Consider the following 20,758-nt stretch of genomic DNA (forward strand, 5'->3'; position numbering starts at 1 on the left):
TAATGCATTACGCTATGTTACAACATCACTAGGTGATAGGAATTTTCAACTTCCTATTGTAATCTTATGTCAGGACCTCTGTTATATACGTGGTCTGTAGTTGACTGAAGTGTTGGTAAGAAGTGCATGACTGGCCCTGACCGGTTTGGCTCAGTGGATAGAGCGTTGGCCTGCAGACTGAAGGGTCCCGGGTTTGATTCCAGTCAAGGGCATGTACGTTGGTTGCAGGCACATCCCCAGTGGGGGGTGTGCAGGAGGCAGCTGGTCAATGTTTCTCTCTCATCGATGTTTCTGGCTCTCTATCCCTCTCCCTTTCTCTCTGTAAAAAATCAATAAAATATATTTTTAAAAAAGAAGTGCATGACTGTACTGTAGATGAAGACACACTTCCTTGTCTCTAGAGGCTCATTCATCCAGAGGTGATCTCCAGATTAATGGTGCCATGATTAGATGCATCTTGTCACATAAACAAATTTTTTTTTAAATATATTTTATTGATTTTTTACAGAGAGGAAGGGAGAGAGATAGAGAGTTAGAAACATCGATGAGAGAGAAACATCGATCAGCTGCCTCCTGCACATCTCCTACTGGGGATATGCCCGCAACCCAGGTACATGCCCTTGACCGGAATCGAACCTGGGACCTCTCAGTCCGCAGGCCGACGCTCTATCCACTGAGCCAAACCGGTTTCGGCGACACATAAACAAATTTAACTCATCCTTAAGTCTACCTTTTCCTTCACCTCCCATCTTTTGCTCTGTTTGGTTGCTGAGTCTTTATTAATTCTTCTTCCTAAGTGTTCTTTATATGTGTTTTTTTCTTCCTTTTTCTATTACCACTTTTTTTTTAGTTCAGGAGTTCTTAACATTTGAAATGATTTCAAAAACTTTTTTATTTTATCTTTTTGTTTCTGGTCTGTATTCTTACACTACTGCCTGTATGATATCCCTAAAACACAAATCTTGGTGTGATAACTCTGCTGAAAAGCTTTCAGTAGTTCTTCGCCATCTAGAGGAGAAAAACCAAACACTTCCTGGTCTAATAGTAGTCATGGTTGAAATCAGAAGGGTTGGTGATGTCTTAGGGATAGTGTGGAGTGAGGAAAAATAGGGAAGAGCCTACACCGTAAGTGAGGAGCTGTGCTGGGAAGGTGGGAAGAGCATGGGGAAATGTTGCCAGAGCAGCAGGGGGATAATGGTTTCTAGGAGGCAGTTATCAGTAACAGCAGATGCTGCAGAGGGGTCAAGTGGAAGGACCGGGAACCTTCAGAGCAACACCGGCTTTACTCCTGCACCATGGAAGTGTGCAGAAGAGACACAGGCGATTATGCAACAGCGTGAATGTGGAAGTGCAGGTGCAGTGGGAGCGCCTGGGAGAGGCACCTGGTCTAGACTTGGCAGGAAATTAGTGGGCTGCTGGAGGATTGGGGGTACTTTGAGGGGTGGGTCTGTGAGCAGCACGTTATTAAGGTCTAGAGGTGTGGAAAGCATGATTATGATTAGACCTGAAAAACTGAAAATTTTGATTAGTGAAACCAAAAAGACTTACTTTTCTGTTTTCTGATCAGGTGAGCCTGAAGATGTTGGGAAAATGACAGCTGAAAACAAAATTGTTGTAGACAGAAGAGACTTAATACCAAAAGTGTTAACTTTGAACGTAGGTGATGAGTTCTGTGGTGTGGTTTCCCACATTCAGACGCCAGAAGACTTTTTTTGTCAAAAACTACAAAGTGGACGTAAGTCACCTTTCTCAGCTTGGCTCTCAAGATAACTTCAAGAGATTCAGCAGGCAAAAGTGAAGCTAATGTGTAGAGTTGTATTTCTTTTGCTTAAGATGTGATATGTGTTTACAGATAAGCTTGCTGAACTGCAGGCGTCCCTTAACGAGTACTGTGTTCAAGTGTCTCCACGCTTGGATTTTTACCCAACCATTGGTGACATCTGCTGTGCTCAGTTCTCAGGTAAGGAAAGAGAGTGTGGTTAAATTTTTTACTTAAGTAAAATGCAGGTGAGAGAGAATTTTCGGTTTGCACTGGATGGCTCTATTTGAAACTTGAGCATTAAAGTACACCAAATATGTCCAGTTAAACTAAATCAAAGTGCATAAAGGAAGAGGGCCGGGAATGTGGCGGCCGGGGGGGGGGGGGGGCGCGCCACATTCCCGGGGAAGAAGGGGGTAGAGAAGGTTTTGATTGTTTTATCAGCCCTGCAGTTTTGGGAGACTGGTGCAGATCACTCTGTTTACATCAGAATGCGAATGTGGAACCTCCCAGGGTCATGAATTCTCCAGTTTTCTTTGGAAAAGCTAGAGGGCCTGGGAGTGCAGAGCTGTCATAGCACAGCCTCTCCAGCTGCACAGGTCTGGTCTTTGATAACTGCATTTCATTATTTTCGGGGGAAAGGAGAGCCAGTGACCTCACAGAGCGGGAGGTCCAAGCAGGCCTCTAGGAAAATGATTGCTCGGTTAGTGGAGTCTGGTTGACTCATACCACCAGGTATTCTAAAATTAGCCCTGCTTGATACCTAAGCCAATGGTCCATGTATTGATCAAGACCTTGTGGATCCCCATGACCAACATGTTCTTTGTCCTAATGAGCTAACTGTCTGCTGGGGAGACAAGGCAAGGGTGGACATAAGTCATGACAGCAAACTGCATGAGTCGTCTAGTAAGGTAAGAAGAAAGGCAATACTGAGTAGTTGAAGGCTTCTGTTAAGCAAAGATAGCAAGCATTCATTGTTCAATAAAGCTCAATATTAAAATTTACAAGTGACCATTTCTAAATTTGGGAGGAAAAGTTTTTGTTTACATCTACGTTGGAAAATCACTTGAGACTGAGTCTCCTTTTTTCAGAGGATGATCAGTGGTACCGTGCCTCTGTCTTGGCGTACGCCTCTGAAGACTCTGTGCTGGTTGGATATGTAGATTATGGAAACTTTGAAATCCTGAGTTTGAAAAGACTGTGCCCCATAACTCCGAAGTTGTTGGAATTGCCAATGCAAGCAATAAAGTGTGTGCTGGCAGGTATGAAATTTTTATGGTCCCCATATTTTTAAATGATTAAAACCTCAAGTAGGAGTATTAGAATTGAAATTAAACTACTGATAAGATAAAGGAACATGTTTAGAATAACTTATTTAGTGGAAAAATAATCCTTAATAGAACACTTAGGAAACACTATCTGTAATAAAACAAAACTTAATGTACCTGTGGTTATGAAATTGAGTGGTCTTTGCTATTTATGGAGCTTGCATTATTAATATATAGAAGTCTATTAACTACATAAAGTAGAGTGAAACCCATTTATAAAAGCAATAAGAACATTACAGGTATGTGCTTAGAAATTACTATGTATGTAATCTGTCCCAGAGGGCTTCTTTTCACGTCAATAATTGGCTTCTACACCTTCATGTATATGTACCCTAATTTAACTAATAACCAATTATAAGAATGCTACTTACCTATATTTTACAACCTGTCCGAGATCATTTACTTAAGATGGGTTGCGAGGTGTAGGTATGTTGCCAACAGGTCCTTAGGAGGTGTTGGTGGGTGTGCTGCTTTTCCTGTTTGTGGTGGTTCTCCGAAAGGCGTTAAACTAGTGTACCCATCTGTCCGAAATGCAGAGGTAGTCAATGCCTTCATACCTGGGTGCACCAAATAGGTATTTCTGTGTTAGTTCATCTTGGCCAATTTTGGTGAGCTAAATTCATTACCAGTGAGGCTATTTTTTTGTAGGTTACATGGCTTTTATATTTTACTAGAGGCCCGGTGCACGAATTCGTGCATAGGTGGGGTCTCTTGGGGTGGCCTGTGGGGATTGGGCCCAAACCGGCAGTCCAACACTGCCTGCCACTCCTACCTGCCGCTCCTGCTCATCCCGGCCCCGCTGTGCCCAGTCAGCTCCCATTGGGAGAGGCCTGTGCCACCACAGTGGCGCTTGCCAACTGTGAGCCCTGTGTCTGGCGCCCATCCCAAGGGGGATGGGGGAGGGTCCGGAACGTGATGGGCCCTCTGGGCAGGCAGTGGGATGCTCTTGCTGGCTTGGGATTTGGATCCGTTCTGCTGCCACCAGTTGTTGGTAGCCACCTGGTGGCTGCTTTTATATCATTTCTTCCTTGCGGAGCATCTGGGGAGGGGAAGTGGCCACAGTGCCCGAGGCCAACTTCCAGGAGGCCACCAATGGCACTGTCAGGATTGTGCTGGCAGGGCCAGTCCATCGGTGCCTGGCCCGTTCTCTGGAGATTGGACCTGCAGGACTACTGAGGGAGGGAGTGTCTACCGCTGGGCTGGTGGCCCACCAGGATGGGTCAGTCAGCTGAGCGTCTGCCCCCTGGTGGTCAGTGCGTATCAAAGCGACCGGTCAACTGGTCATTCGGTCGCTTAGGCTTTTATATATATAGATGAACTAAGCACTATGTTGGGGTTGCCGTAAATGCTTCATATATGATGTAAGGGACCAGTGTTTTTTCCTGGATTTCTCATACTTTTGTTTATGATTTTCGTAGCAACCTTATTAAGACATAATTTACATATACCACAAAATTCACTATTTTAGGTATACAACTCAGTGATTTTTAGTAAATTTACCAAGTTGTATAATTATCACTGTAACCCTGGTTCAGAATATTTCCATCACCCAAAGGAGATCTCTCGTGCCCGTTTATAGTTAATCCTTGCTCCCCAGGCAACCAGGAATCTGCTTTCTGGCTTTCCAGATTTGCTTTTCTGGACATTTCATATCAGTGGAATTATGTGTTGTTTTTTTACATAGAACTGTAGGTTTTACAGGCGTTTTCTTTGTAATTTTGCCTTCATTTGCATGTTTAGAAAATCTTTCTGCTCAGATGGAACTTTTTGGTTCCAGTGTTTGTCACAGATTACTTAAGTGCACCTTTGTGGAAATTTAAAGCTGAATTTCTAAGTGCTTGCTGTAAGAAACACTTTAACATCCTTTAAAAAAAAATCTTTGTTAGGAGTAAAGCCATCATTAGGAATTTGGACTCCAGAAGCTATTTGTCTGATGAAAAGGACTGTACAGAACACAATGATCACGGTGAAAGTGGTGGACAAGTTGGAGAACAGTTCCCTGGTGGAGCTTGTTGATAAATCCATGACACCTCACATCAGTATTACTGAAGTTCTCATAGATGCAGGCTTTGCTGCCCGGGAAAAGGGGATAGTGACAGAGAAGCTCATGAAAGAAGCCAATGGTAAGTAAAATGTCAGTCAGACAATGTTCAGGCTGGAGTTCAGATGGTTTCGTGAATATGTAGGTTTTCATATGTTCAAAAAGAATTATGCTGCCCGGCCGGTGTGGCTCAGTGGCAGAGCGTATAACCATGAACTAAGAGGTCACCAGTTGGATTCCTGGTCAGGGCACATGCCTGGGTTGCAGGCTCGATCCCCAGGGGTTATGCAGGGAGGCAGACAATTGTTGTTTCTCATCGATGTTTCTAGCACTCTATCCCTCTTCCTTTCTCTCTCTAAAATCAATACAGTAAAATATTAAAGAATTATGTTGAGTACTTGTTGTCTTTTAAATCAGTCATTGGTCTAAATACATGTAAGAGTTGTTTGGGAACTGAATATTTGTTAAAATTTTATGGGTCACTGGCCACTGAAGGTCAGTCAGAAATGTGAATGAATTTGAAATGTGAAATGTTCTGAGGGTAGTAATGCTTGATTGTAATACTGTCAGCTTTCCTATGAATTCACTAAGAGAATCATTGACAATTCAGTTCTTCCAAAGCAGATTTCTCAGACCATTTGGTTTTCTAAAATGTTCATTTATTTTCACAGCTCCCTTGGGTGTAGAAGCAAAACTAAATCCATTGGCATGGACATGGGTTGCCCTCACTGTTGACCAAACAGTAGATGTTGTGGTCTGTGTGATACATAGTCCTGGAGAATTTTATTGTCATGTGCTTAAAGAGGACAGTAAGTTGACTCATTTATATTTTTTCACAGATACATTGGTGTAGATAAGAACTCAAGATGAGTTTACTGAGTGATAAAAGTACTCTTTCCAAGAAGGGCCAAGTGGGTATTTGTACCTCCAAGAAAGATATGGTTAAACGTAGTTGCCTTTTATTTCAATTTTAAGCCCTTATTTCTATTTCCAACATCTCTCCTTATATTTAAACCAGTTTAGATTTCACAAAATGTCTCCTAAATTCAGTTTTGAAAATTAAACTTAATTGTTGGTTTCATTGAAATACAATATATATATATAAGTGCACAAATAAGAGTATGACATAAGTTATCACAAAGTCAAAACACTTGTATAACCAACATCTAGACCAAGTAATAAAGTATTGCCAGTAACCCAGAAGTTTCCTTCATGTCTTCCTATCACTACCGCTTCTCTCTTTCAAGAGTAAATACTAGCCTGCCTTCTACTAGCATAGATTTTTTTTTTTCTGGTTTTGAACTTCATATAAATGGAATGATACAATATGCACTCTTTAGTGTTGGTTTTCTTTACATTGTTCTTTAAAACTGGCCATCATTTTTACATGTAACTGTGGCTTGCTTTTTTGTTGCTGCATAGTGTTCTACTGTATGAATATTCCACAGTTTATTGTTTCCACTGTTGGATGTTGGGATGTTTCTAGTTTTGAGCTATAAAATAATGTTGCTATGAATATTCTCAAATTTAGTGCACATGTGCATGCGTTTCCATTGATTATATTCCTAGGAATGAACTTACTGGCTATATCTTAAAGCAGCGGTCGCCAACCTTTCGGACCTCATGGACCACCAGTGGTCCATGGACCACCGGTTGGTGACTGCTGTCTTAAAGGTATGTATATTTTCAGCTTGGGTCAATGAAGGCTGAAAGTGAATATGACAGTTGTCAATTTAAGTGTTCTAGTTCAGCAGTCGCCAAAAGTTACAAAAGAGTATTAGTGGAGCCCTGGCAGGTAGCTCAGTGGGTTAGAGCACTGAACCTGTCAGTGAATGCATAAATAAGTGCATTGTTAATCAGGGGTTTTCTCTCTCCCTCCCTCTCTCCCTTTCTCTCTCTAAAATCATTTTTTTTAAAATATGTAGTGAAAAGTACGTTTTCTATTTCCTCTTCTGAATTTTTGTTGTTGTTGTTGTTAATCCTGGCCCGAGGATATTTCTCCATTGATTTTTAGGGAGAGTGGAAGAGAGAAGGAAAGACTGAGAGAAACATGGATGTGAGAGAAGCACACCTACCTACTGGTTGCCTCCTGCACGAGCTCCAACCAGGGCCTGGGCCAGGAGGAGCCTGCAACCAAGGTACCTGCCTCTGACCGGAATCAAACCCGGGACCCTTGGTCTGCAGGCCGATGCCCTATCTACTGAGCCAGACTGTCTAGGGCTCAATTTTCTGAATACCTTTTCAGAAGTACATACTCTGTACATTTGCTTATGTAAGTGTACATATTCCTTTTATGTAGGCATAAATGATAAAGTACTGTCTGTATATTATTTTTGCAGTTTGCTTCTCTCATTCTATCTTGGATATCAGTTCTCATAGTGTTTTCTCTCTTCTTTTTCTAATACACTTTCTATTGTAGAATAATTGAGATTCACAGAAAAGCTGAAAAGATGGTACAGAGAGTTCCTGAGCACCCCTCACTGAGCTTCCTTTGTAGTGAACATCTTGTTGCTGTATACTGATAACAATGCCCTCATCTTGTCACTGTGCTCAGTAAATTGTTGGCATAGGGTTTACTGGGAAGATTAACTAAATAATGACTTAAAATTTGCCCAGTTTTTATTTTTTTTAATATATAGGGTGTCCCAAAATTCATGCAGGAAGTAATTTTAATAGAAAACACAGGTTTATAATTAAAAATTGTAAATTTTTTATTGACTCATAAAGTATACAGTATAGGGTTATGTATGGAATAGCACATCAGGTAAATGGCCTCCACAGCTTTGCTGGCACATACGAAAAGCTGTGGTCTTCATTGTCCCTGCTCCTGGGCCATAATTGGTACTTGGTAATGCTTATCAAATTGAAGGGATTGAAATCAAAGGGCAACAGATATTAGAATCTGATTCAATAAACCAAGGAAAATTAGGCTTTTATTTTTTGTTGTTGTTAATGCTCACACAAAATTCAAATCTTGCATGAATTTTGGGACACCCAATATATATTTTTATTGATATCAGAGAAGAAGAGAGGGAGAGAGAGAGAGAGAAACATCAATGATGAGAGAGAATCATTGATTGGCAAATTTGCCCAATTTTTAATGAAAAGGGAAAAGCATTTGGTGTACTTAATAGTTGTTTGGGGATATACCTGAGATTATATGATTAAAACATTTTTTAGCTTTAAAGAAAAATCTATATTCTGCATTTTTTAAAAAAATATTAAATGCTGCATGTGTATTGTATTTTCAGCTTTAAAGAAACTCAATGATTTGAACAAATCACTAGCAGACCTTTGCCAGCAGAAGTTGTCTAATGACTTTAAGGCAGAAATAGGGCAACCTTGTTGTGCTTTTTTCTCAGGTAAGTTGCAGTTGGTGCAACCTTGACTTTACCAGAACCTTTTGTTTCTTGACATTCAACCCCCTTTTTTTTAATTTAAATTTTTATTGAATGTATTGGGGTGACATTGTTTAATAAAATTATATGGGTTTTATCAACCCTTATTTTTGATGTATATTTTTCTTTCTGATGTTTAAGCAAATATTTTTCACACTTGACATTAAGTGAATGCTTAAGATGTTTTTTCTTCTCTCTTTGACCAGGAACTTCCAAATGATACTTTCATACTTAAACTTGGTTAAATGCTTTTCTTTCCAAAATTTCTGATAATACTAAAATAAATTAGATAATGGAAAACCTGTCCACTGTAGATTTATTGTTTTTTTCTGGTCACCCTGTGCTTACTTATTTTGAAGTTAAATTTAATGAGATATCTTAATTTCATTGCAAGACTTTTTCTATTTACTTTTTATATTATTTTACCAAGTAACAATTAAAACAATCTGTCAGTAGTAGCGAGAGTATTTTAAGTCTTCCAGATTGACAGACATGCTTACATTTACCTTTACATTCTGATAATTTAAGGACAGGTGATGAATGAAATCTTTAACTTATATCAGATGTAAAAGTGTGGTGCGGTAAAAATTTTGGAGGTATTCTAAAAATTGATTTTGAGTATTCTTGTATGAATCTGTGAATGAAAGCTAAAGGCATCATCTGTGGAAGAGCAGGTTTATTAGTTGCTAGACAAATGATGTCTTTTTCATGATACAACTTCCATGTTATAAACTTTATCTTAAATCTAGGTGATGGCAATTGGTATCGTGCTTTAGTCAAGGAAATTGTACCAAATGGAAACATTAAAGTACATTTTGTGGATTATGGAAACATTGGAGAAGTTACTGCAGATGAACTCCAAATGATCCCTTCTGAATTTTTAACACTTCCATTTCAAGGGATACAGTGTTGGTTAGTAGGTATGATGTAGAATAAGAAATCTTCTCTACTGTCTTCTAATACTTAGAGTGCATAAACATCTAAGTATTAATATCTATAATTTTAATATTTTGTGTAAGTTAGAAGATCTTACTTTATTATATACAATTTCAAAATGTATTTTTAAAGATACTGGCCAGACTGTCTGTCGATGTCAGAGTAGGGAAGCAGCTGCTTTTCTGTACTGTGATGGGCGGGAAAATGGATTTCTTCTCATGAAGGTATTTTGCTTCCAATAATTTATCCCAAAGAACTAATCCTGGAATTTTACAAAGTCCACCTACAAGGAAACTCATTCCACTGCTGTTAATAAAAGCAAATCAACCTAAATAATAAGAGAAGATGGGTTAAATGATGCGCCATACAATGGGTAATGGTAGTGTCTGGTTCATGGGGTTGTTGTGAGGATTAAAGGAATGTTCAGAACAGGGCCTGGCACTCAGAGGTCCTATTTTCCTGTTTGTTATTACATAGTCATTAAAAGGAGGTTAAATGTGTCATTGATAGAAGAATTGTTCATGATTTAAGTGAAGAAAACAGTTACAAGGAGATGCAGCACAGCATTATAACTAGGAGGACGGACTCTAGGACAAGCTCTGCTCCCTACCAGCCGTGAGACCTCAAGCAAACTGTTTAAATTCTGCTCTCATTTCCTCCCATGCACACAGTAACAGTACCTTCCTCCAAGAGATAAAAGTATAAAAAGCACTTAACAGTGCCTGAGCACTGTTATACCCATAATAGCTATTATTATTATAAAAAATTTATTTAAAAAAGAAATATGAGTATGTATGTTCATGTGTGTATTTCCCTGAAAACTGTGGAAGGTTGGATACCAAAATGGTAACAGTGGTCTGGAAGCATAGATGCTTTTCATTTGTTCTTTTGCTTATTTGTTTTCTTTCTACTTAATTTGTACTAAGTATGTTTCAGATTATTGTTTTTAATTACCACGTTTTATGTCAGTGTTTCTTAATATGTGGCCCCCGAACCAGATGCAGCAACATGAGAACTTAAAAATGCAGATTCTCGTTCCCCACTCAAGACCAACTACTAAATTGCAAACACTTGGGTGGGGCCCCTAAATCTGTTTTAACAAGCCCTCTAGGTTATCCAGATGCACACTGAAGTTTGAGAATCACTGTTAAGAATAGGGTATAAGCCAAAATTCGCAAAGAAAAAGTATCTGTGGCTCAGTAGTTTAAAATGATATTTTAAAATATTAGGAAACTGTTCACAAAGGTGAGTTATGTGGTTGACATCTTTTTTTTATTTTATTACCAGTTTAATTGGCCACTCATCATTGTGTGTAACAGAACATAAAAACATCTTCTAAAAGAAATAATAGCCCTAGCTGGTTTGGCTCAGTGGATAGAGCGTCGGCCCGAGGACTGAAGGGTCCCAGGTTCAATTCTGGTCAAGGGCATATGCCTGGGTTGTGGGCTTGATCCCCAGTGTGGGGTGTGCCAGAGGCAGCCGATCAGTGATTCTCATCACTGATGTTTCTCTCTCTCTCTCCTTCTCCCTTCCTCTCTGAAATCAACAAAAAAATATTTTTTAAAAAGTTAAGAAATAACAGTTCTATTTTTGCCTATTGGGAAAATGCCAGGTAAAGACACATTAGGAGGAAAGTAAGGAAAAGATCCTGAGCAGTAAATTTGCAAATGCATTATTGGTAAATCAGATATGCAGGGTGTAGATACAGAATTGAGTATTGGAAAAAGATATTCAACATCGCTGACCTGAAGCAAAAATACAGCATGGCATATACTAGTAAGCCTAACCAATGGACCCAGACACCAGGGCGGGTGAGGGCGTGAGTCTGGGGCTGGGGGTGCAATGGGGGCTAAGGACACACATGTAATACCTTAATAAAGAAAAAAAAATACAGCGTGGGCACAGAATTCTTAATGCTGTTCTGCATATATTTGCCAGATATACAGCCTAGAAACAAACACTGGACTAAGGAAGACATAGCAAAATTTCAGATGTGCGTTGCAGGGATAAAACTCCAAGCCCGAGTGGTTGAAATCTCTGAAAATGGAGTGGGACTTGAGCTCACCGATCTCTCCACTTGTTATCCCAGAATAATTAGTGATATGCTCATTGAGGAACATGTGGTTGTAAAAGCCAGTTCACCACAAAAAGACTTTACAACAAGTAACAGACCTGTCAATAAGCCTGATCTTCAGATTGAAACCCCAGGGCATCAAGGTAACATTTTTAAGCTATTTGTTTGTTATTTAAATTTGTGTTATCCTTTGTTTTCAAAGGCTGTGAAAAATATTCTATTCTGAAGGATACAATTTTCCTATAGAAATATGTTTTGTGGAGATAGATTAATAATAAGCTATCTATAATAATAAAAGCATAATATGCTAATTAGACCAGATGTCCTTCTGGACATCCTTCCAGACGACCTTCCAGATGAAGCCGGGCTATGAGGGAAGCCGTGCCGGCAGCCGGGGGAAGGAAGGCCTACTCTTGCACGAATTTCATGCATTGGGCCTCTAGTTGAAGTTAATTTAATATTAATTTATTGAAACATGATGGTTTTATTCAACCAACACTGTACTCATTTTTAATGTAGTTACTTATCAGGTAAACTTGCATCATACATTTGTGTATCCCTTAATGTTTGAATACATTTTAAGAATGATACTGAATATACTACAGAAATGGAAATGTATTACAGAAACACAGTACTACAGGAGTGCAGTGGTTCAAAGATTCTCATTACAGGTGGTTTTTTTAAAAATTTTTTTATAACACCCACAAAATTCCTCAAATTGAATAGATTGTTTTGTAAAAATACAGATATTATTTTGGGAAATTTGGAATGTTGATGAAAAAAAACAGTGAATAAATACATTACTAGGAAAGAATACTGAATTGGACCTGTTTCATGGAGACCTTTGTTTGGTATGTTTTCAGCCGTCTCTTTAGCTCAGCAGTGGAGGACAATAGAATTGCCAGTTGATAAAACTTTACAAGCCAGCATATTAGAAATCATAAACCCAAACTTATTTTATGCTCTGCCAAATGACATGCCGGGTAAGAAATTAAAATTTGAGACCCATTTATGCTAACCTTTTTAACTGTAAAACGAACGTGCTTATCTGAAGTCATTAGGGAATGGGGAGAAGGAGGAGGGTAATAACTTTGTCTCAAGGTTTTACGGAAGAATTGATCTTATTAGCACTTCAGGCAGATTCACGAATAAAAACACCGGTGGACATAAATAGAATGCCCTGCATTCAGCATCTGTTCAACCTCTTCTTAATAATCTACAGCTTTTTATAGCAAAACAATGTCTTGATTACTGTATAACTTCTTGTTTAAATGCATTGTGTTCAATTGTATTTACCAAGTTAATCTTCAACACCCGTGTTAGAGAATTTTTTTTTTTTAATTCTCACCCGAGGATATTTTTTCCATTGATTTTTTTAGAGTGGAAGAGAAACAGAAACATTGATGTGAGAGAGACACATCGATTGGTTGCCTCTTGCTTGTGCCCCAACTGGGGTCCAGGATTGAACCTGCCACCGAGGTAATCAAACCTGTGACCCTTTGGTCAGCAGGCTGACACTCTAACCACTGAACAACACCGGCCAGGGCCATTTAAGAGAATTTGAAACAAAACTTTTTATATTCAAAGAGTACTTTGTATTCTGTTTATAATCATAGTGTTAGTATACCTTTAGAAACTTAGAGAACGGTTTAAACCAGGGGTGGGCAAACTTTTTGACTCGAGGGCCACATTGGGTTCTTAAACTGGACCGGAGGGCCGGAACAAAAGCATGGATGGAGTGTTTGTGTGAACTAATATAAATTCAAAGTAAACATCATTACATAAAAGGGTACGGTCTTTTTTTTTTTTTTTTTTAGTTTTATTCATTTCAAATGGGCCGGATCCGGCCCGCGGGCGGTAGTTTGCCCACGGCTGGTTTAAACTGTATAGCGTATAAGTAAAGAGTAGTGTATAAGTATTTTTAATTTTCCTTTTTTGTTTCATGGAAGTTTACAATTAAGGCTTCTTGTCAGTGTTGTTTGAGTGTATCCTTGTAGTGTAGAATGTGAGTTAGTGCAAGTTGGGTGGTAGCTATTCAAAATAATTTGCAGATATTTAAAGGCTGAAGAAAATAAACCTTTGTTTCAAATGGTCAGACCTAGAATTGTGATAATACCAATAACTGCTTAAATTTATCTCTGATATTACAAATAATTATCCTTCATCTGTAGAATAGAAAGCAAGGGTTTAGGATTTTTCAATCCTGATAACATATACTAGTAGTATCACAAATTGGAAGTATTTTATTAACTGGAGGCATACCTCAGAGATGATGCAGTTCAACTCCAGAACACTGCAATTAAGCAAATGTCACCCTAAAGCAAATTGCATGAATTTTGCTTCCCACTGCATATAAAAATATTTACATTCTACTTTAGTCTATTAAGTATTCAATAGCTTTATTTCTAAAAAGAAAATGTATATTTCTTAATTGAAAAATACTTCATTGCTAAAAAAGTGCTGTCATCTGAGCCTTTAGCAAGTTGTAAGCTCTTTGCTGGTGGAGGGTCTTACCTTCAATTTGTAAAAAACACAATATCTGAAGCACTATAGAACCAGGTGTGCCTGTATAACACACTCACTGCAAAGCACACCAAACAATTGTAAAAATACAGCTTTATCATTTTTCATAAGTGTGAACACCCTAGTATAGCAACCCCAAGCAAGACATTAGTCTCCACAGACTTCCTTCTTGCCCCTCCCAGTACTACATCCCTTCAGCACAAGATGACCAATAGGGTTTTATTTATTTTTTAAAAATAAATGTATATTTTAATATACACAGAGGTTTTTGGGGGTTATTAGATTTAACATTGTTTTGTATACTATATTTAATAATAGTATTGAAAATTTTTTCACAAAAGATTGTTTTTATATATTTTAGAAGATCAGGAAAAACTGTATGTATTGACAACTGAATTGTTAGTATATTGCAATGCTCAGACGAGGCAATCATCCTATAGACCGAGAGTGGGAGATGCGTGCTGCGCCAAATACACAAGTAAGATTCTTCTAGGGAAAATACTTTTCTGTTCTCTTTCACATGAAATGATATGGATCTTGTTATTTAAGATGCACATTTCACTTGATTAGGTAGAGAAATTAAAGAAAAGGTCATGGGTTTAATTCAAATATTGGAGTTATTCAGCTTTTCTGTTCCATAACCACAGTTATACTTAGGCAAGGGTATAGGTAGAGATTTACAAATCTGTCAGTACTTCTAGATAACCAGCTCTAGATAATAATACTCTATATCAGCGGTTCTCAACTTGTGGGCCGAGAACAATGAAAATACATCCTGCATATCAGATATTTACATTACGATTCATAACAGTAGCAAAATTACAGTTATGAAGTAGCAACGAAAATAATTTTATGGTTGGGGGTCACCACAACATGAGGGAACTGTATTAAAGGGTCGTGGCATTAGGAAAGTTGAGAAGAACCACTGCGAGTCTATATGGTGGATCAGTAGGTATTTATCAATTAAACTACATTAGACATATATATAAGAAAAGTTAAAATGGAATCATTTGGGGGTCTGGGATAGATTTATTAAATTTACATTATTTCTAACGGGGGAAAAATGATTCGGTTTTTGAACAAATCGCTTCTCGAATAGCCTTCTGAAATGAATTAAATTTGAGAAACTGTAAGTGATAATTTTTGGTTAGGTTAAATATTCTTTTTTTTAAAATATATTTTATTGATTTTTTACAGAGAGGAAGGGAGAGAGATAGAGAGTTAGAAATATTGATGAGAGAGAAACATCGATCAGCCGCCTCCCGCACATCTCCTACTGGAGATGTGCCCGCAACCCAGGTACATGCCCTTGACCGGAATCGAACCCGGGACCTTTCAGTCCACAGGCCGACGCTCTACCCACTGAGCCAAACCGGTTTCGGCAGGTTAAATATTCTTTATTACTTTTGTAGTGTTGTATAAACACTATTCATAGGCTAACCATGTGGTGTACTATAATTAGATTTCCATTTTGTAGCGCTTTTTGTTGTTACTGGTGTTCTGTATACTTTCACTAATTACCTCTAGTTCTCTGCATTGGTGTAAATTGAGTGAACACTTAATGTACTTTTATCAGCTTTTATTGTATTAGGAGCCTCTTTAAACTTCTGAACCACTCCTTTCTAGACTGTTTGCCCTCCAGACCTGAGCCATCATCCTGGACTTTTCCCTTCACCATCATGCTGGGAGTTATTTCAACACCACCCACCCTTGTTTCTTTGATCTCTCCCCCACCCCACCTTGTTGTCTAGATCTCCCCCTCAGTCATCGGGATCCCTTGTTTTCGGAATCCCTTACTTTACTGTAATATTTGGGTATATTCCATTCTCCAGAAGCAAATTATCTCTCATGTTTGAAAAATTCCATTATGTTTTCAGGTGATGATCTCTGGTACCGCGCTATTGTTCTGGGGGTGTCGGAGGCCGAGGTGAAAGTGATCTATGCGGACTATGGAAACGTGGAAACTCTGCCCCTTGGCAGAGTGCAGCCGATCTCCGCCAGCCACCTGGAACTGCCTTTCCAAATTATTAAATGTTCGTTCGAAGGTAGATAAGTCACTTTCCAATTTGGGTGTCTCTGGGTTGTTGCTTTTTCCTGTTTGTTCTAGAGCTCTAAGTCTGAATCAAATAGGTATTTCAAGTAACTGCCAAGATTTCTAAATATCAAGCAGAGTTTACAAAGAAATCTCCTATCTTTTATTTTTTCATTCTCACAAAAATGATATTCGGTTGGTCCATCTTTGTTTCACAGATGGTTTCATAGTGCCCAGGTTTAGAGATTGTTTTGTCCCAGGTTGCAGAACTAGGAAGTGGCAGGGCCAGGATGAATGTGGGTCACCTGTCCGCTCTTTTGGGGGTCTTCCTGCTGTGTCACCCTCTGTCCTTAGAGACATTCAGATGACACTGTGTATAGTATTTTCAACTCTTCTCTTGGAATTTGTATGAAGTGTGCTGAAGTATTACAGTAGACTTTTACTTACTCCCGATTTCTTTACCTGGAGGTACCCGCAGATAAGAACAGTCTGCTTTGGTTTTGACTCAGGGAGTTGGGGAACTGTTACTGTTTTTTCTCCCACATGAATGTATGTCCAGGAAGGCAACCAATTTTCTGTTTGGGCCCTCCAGACCTAGATTAGTGCTTGACACACAACAGGGATCAACGAGTACCTAAGTTTTATTTTTTTTAATGCAGCAAATAGCAGTAGTACATCAAAGCATACATAAACCTAGCTAAAATCAGTGAGGCTTTTTCTTATTATCCTTAGATAATTTATCTAAATACTACCTTTTTAAAGGGACTTAAAGATTAACTCTAATATGTAATTTTTTTTCCAGGACTAATGGAATTGAATGGAAGCTGTTCTCAATTAGTAATAGAGCTACTAAAAAACTTCATGTTGAATCAGAATGTAACGCTTTCTGTAAAAGGAATCACTAAGAATGTCCATACTGTGTCGGTTGAGAAAAGCTCTGAGAACGGCGCTGTCAGTCTAACTGATAAGCTGGTGATGTATGGTCTGGCAAGAGACATCACATCTAAAAAGCAAAATGCTCTAAATAAAGGTATTTTTTCCAAGTGTAATACAAATGTAAGTGTAATTAAGAATCACTGTCAATTGAGTTGAACTCATCTTTCCTTACTCCCAGTGGCCACATTCCCCCCCTCCTCCTCTGTGAGCCCAGTGGCAGGGCTCCAGGTCCTGACGCTGCCTCGAGGACCTCCTGGAGGAAGCAGGCCGCGCAGTCCAGACTGTCCTTAGATCAGGCTCAGCAGCACTGTCCTTGGAATTGATGCCAAGAACGTTAGAAATGTCGGGCATTCAAAGTTACTTCCAGTTAACTTTTGATCCTGGTGAAAGTGAAAAACACCCACATTTTTTAGATTGGATCTTATGATATTTCATAAGATGATGATTTGGCAGGCTTGCCCTCAGCCAAAAAGAGACATCCCATATGAGAGGCAGAAGACCTAAAACCTTGGAGACATGGGCATTCGTTTGGTAAAATCCCTGGACACAGTAGAGATAGCATGGAAACGCAAACAGAAGGTTAATTGATCAAGTCTTTTGTAGTTGGAACCCATGACTGGGGAGGGGCATATGTTCAGACTTTAGGATTTTTGTTATTTATATTGCATGTTTGTGACCTAAAGACTTTTTGCATTTGCTTTTAGAAAAGACGAACAGGATGAATTGCTGCTGCTCAGAATTACAGAAACAAGTGGGTAAAGTTTTCTTTAAGTGAAATTATCCTTTTAACACTTTGAGAAATTAAATGCTACTATTTTTTTCACCCATAGGTTGAAAAACATGAACAGATTCTTCTCTTCCTCTTAAACAATCCAACCAATCAAAATAAATTTATTGAAATGAAAAAGTTGTTAGAAAGTTAAGTAAGTAAAATTTGCTGTTTTTGCCACCTCTGTAACCAGCAGTCGGACACCTGCAGTCCTGGTCTCAGGGCAGAGCTGCTGGAGTGAAAGCTCTCTGCGAGGCTGTGCTTTATTTTGTGACCTAATGATCAGAGGCCTGGTTAAATGTTTTGGCTGTTTTCCTAAGTTTTATTGGGTAATCTTCCTTTGACACTGCCAGTGGCACTGAGCCCAGGGGTGCGTGTTCAGGTTGCAGCAAACTTTCCTACTGTTGTTTGATTTGGGGGAGTGCTTATGTTGATATGTGGAGGGACTCGTAATAATTGCTGTGATGTAAAGCGTAGCTCGAAATGCTTTGTGTCTAGATGTGAGATCAACTCTCACTTGTGTGCATTGCTGTAACAGTGTTTAGCTTTTAAAAAAAAACACCAAAAAAAAATACATTTTTACTGATTTTTAGAGATAGAGGAAGGGAGAGAGATAGAGAGATGGAAACATTGATGAGAGAGAAACATCATTGATCTGCTGCCTCCTGCACACTCCTCACCAGGGGATTGAGCCTGCACCCAGGCATATGCTTTGACCAGGAATCAAACCGGTGACTTCTTGGTTCCTAAGTCGATGCTCAACCACTGAGCTACACCGGCCGGGATGTTTAGCACTTTTTGTGAGGAAGTTCCAAGGTTTCAAGAATGGAAAATGGGCTGCACTGATGGTATATTGCATTTCAAAACAAAACATACTCTTTTCTTTTGGCTGTGGTGATTCTAGTGGTTAAAAGACAAAATTGGTGAGTTTTAAACAATAGTTCCCCTGCTGCTATTCCCTGTTACTATCTGGGATCCTTTGTTCTGAGATGGTCCTCAGAAATAACTTGTGATCAGTAAACAGCCAGTTGGAAGTTGCCCTTATCACTTAATTCAAAGAGATTAATTCCAGCCAAAAGCAAAGGATCTTTGACTATTTTAATGTGTGCACTCTTGTTGGTTGAAGTGTAGTTTATATCAGACCTTTTGCAAACAGCTTGGTCTTTGTGGGTCTCTGTGGGCGTGACAGTCCTCAAGTAGTTAACTGCTGGGCTCACACATTCTTTGTACTATTGTTTGTTTCTGTTCCTAAGAAAGTATAGCCAAGTTCTAAGGTAAATGTCATTAATGCAAGATCAACAGTTTTGATTCTTATGATTTATTTCCTTTACAAGTTTTGGGTTGTTTTTAACAAATGCTGACTTACAATTGCAATGACAACTTTCAGTGCTTTCTCGCAATGAGTTGTAATACTGACTGCTTTTTGTGTACTTGGGTTTAAAATCATTATTGATACTTTTAATTTCATAGATTAAGGACATGCAAAGACACGAACTTCTAGAATTTAGTGCTAGTGCCAGTCAAGTTGATGAACTTGCATGCTCTGTTACTCTTCATCTGTGTAATAGGCTTTTTTCTAAAGATTGTGGAGAATGCTTACACACACCTTCAGATGAAACCTGTATTTTCTGTTGTTTCTGAATAGATTGAACACATTACTTAAAAAAAACAACAACAACCACTTGATTTAAAGCATAGTAGTTGAATTGACTTTTCCTCTGTGGGAATAAATACGTATTCTATCTACATTTGAATACTGTAATACCATATATTTGGGCAGTGCTTTACTTAAAAGGAACTTTTTTATCTAATCCCATAGTTCATCTTCACAGCACCCTTGAAAAGAAAGTACGACCCCATTTTCTAGGTGAGGCAGCTGAGGCTGAGAGATTAGATGGCTGCCCAAAATCACACAGCCTGAAAAGTAGGTCTTCTGAATCAAAGCCGACTTCTCTCTACTGCCCCCTGCTTCTTACCTGTCTGCTGTGCTTCAATATCTTTTTAGGTTCCATCAATCTGAAGTGCATGAAACTACGGTTATATTATTAGAAAAAATTACATACATGGTTACTTAAGTAGATTTCCTTCATTCTAGTGAAAATGTAGTTGAATATTTAGTACTTTAAGTCATTCCTCCTAGAGATAGAGAAAATGTGTTTTAATTTTGTTTCATCATCTCTGGAGAAATTTGTTTTAATTTGTTAGTAATTGTAGGAGTGATGTGATGATGAGAACATAAAACTAACCTTTTGCTCAAAAGTGATACATACGTACTTTGGCATACAAGTTAATGTAAAATATTTTTATATTTGAAGGAGAGTGTGAACAGCTATATTTTATGTTTTTGAAGAGGGAGTACAAACAGCTATAATTAACACATTACACTGTTATGGTAGTGGCTAATTTTTTAACTGGCGGTTCTGACTTAATATCTAATTTCAGTTAAAAGTGAATATTTGTTTTGCTTGTACTTAAGATAGAAATTAAGAACCACGGTGACCAAGTTTTCATATACAGCATAATGATAGTTGATTTTTCTCTTTCAGAAACAGTCTGTTGGAAATAAACACTTATGAGAGAGGAAACAGTGAAGGCTAGACTAGGAGAGAAAGGACAGCATCTTGGGTGTTTGTTTATCGGAACCTTTTCTCTTTGACGTTTTCTTTAATGACCTTGGATGCCTCCACTTTTGTTGCTTACTGCTCTTCTATTAGGTAGAGTAGTTTTATTTTTCCAAGTTCTTCCTTCCAAATACATAAGCCTGGCACAGAAGATCTTCCAAATTCACAGAAATATGAGGAAGGGACACATGGGGGCTCCCTACTGTACATATAACTTTTTATTACATAAGGTACTGAAGAAAACATGGCTCCATATTAATACTGGATAAGTCTAGTTGGTGGATACATGAGCTTTATTATTTTTAGGACTTTTATGTATGTTTGAAGTACTTTATAATAAA

At 38.5% G+C, this 20,758-nt stretch overlaps 1 protein-coding gene across 3 annotated transcripts in view; it reads left to right on the forward strand.

Moving 5' to 3' along the window:
• Window positions 1–20,372, forward strand: part of TDRD1 (tudor domain containing 1) — a gene marked incomplete at both ends in the record, with an annotated part of 33,386 nt that extends 13,014 nt beyond the window's left edge. Inside the window, 14 exons of one of the 3 annotated variants that reach the window (XM_081105128.1) lie at window positions 1,568–1,735; window positions 1,853–1,960; window positions 2,851–3,021; window positions 4,974–5,210; window positions 5,800–5,937; window positions 8,380–8,490; window positions 9,276–9,446; window positions 11,401–11,679; window positions 12,400–12,519; window positions 14,421–14,537; window positions 15,937–16,104; window positions 16,894–17,121; window positions 17,732–17,778; window positions 17,858–17,950. In XM_081105128.1, coding sequence (XP_080961254.1) covers window positions 1,568–1,735; window positions 1,853–1,960; window positions 2,851–3,021; window positions 4,974–5,210; window positions 5,800–5,937; window positions 8,380–8,490; window positions 9,276–9,446; window positions 11,401–11,679; window positions 12,400–12,519; window positions 14,421–14,537; window positions 15,937–16,104; window positions 16,894–17,121; window positions 17,732–17,778; window positions 17,858–17,950 — 2,156 coding nt within the window. Of the gene's footprint in view, window positions 1–1,567; window positions 1,736–1,852; window positions 1,961–2,850; window positions 3,022–4,973; window positions 5,211–5,799; window positions 5,938–8,379; window positions 8,491–9,275; window positions 9,447–11,400; window positions 11,680–12,399; window positions 12,520–14,420; window positions 14,538–15,936; window positions 16,105–16,893; window positions 17,122–17,731; window positions 17,779–17,857; window positions 17,951–20,342 lie in introns of those variants that run through there. The other 2 variants (XM_081105126.1, XM_081105127.1) reach the window with 2 other exon arrangements.
• Between the last annotated feature and the right edge of the window lie 386 nt (window positions 20,373–20,758).

This window comes from Myotis nattereri, assembly GCF_964212035.1.
Source record: "Myotis nattereri genome assembly, chromosome: 13".
NCBI lineage: Eukaryota > Metazoa > Chordata > Mammalia > Chiroptera > Vespertilionidae > Myotis > Myotis nattereri.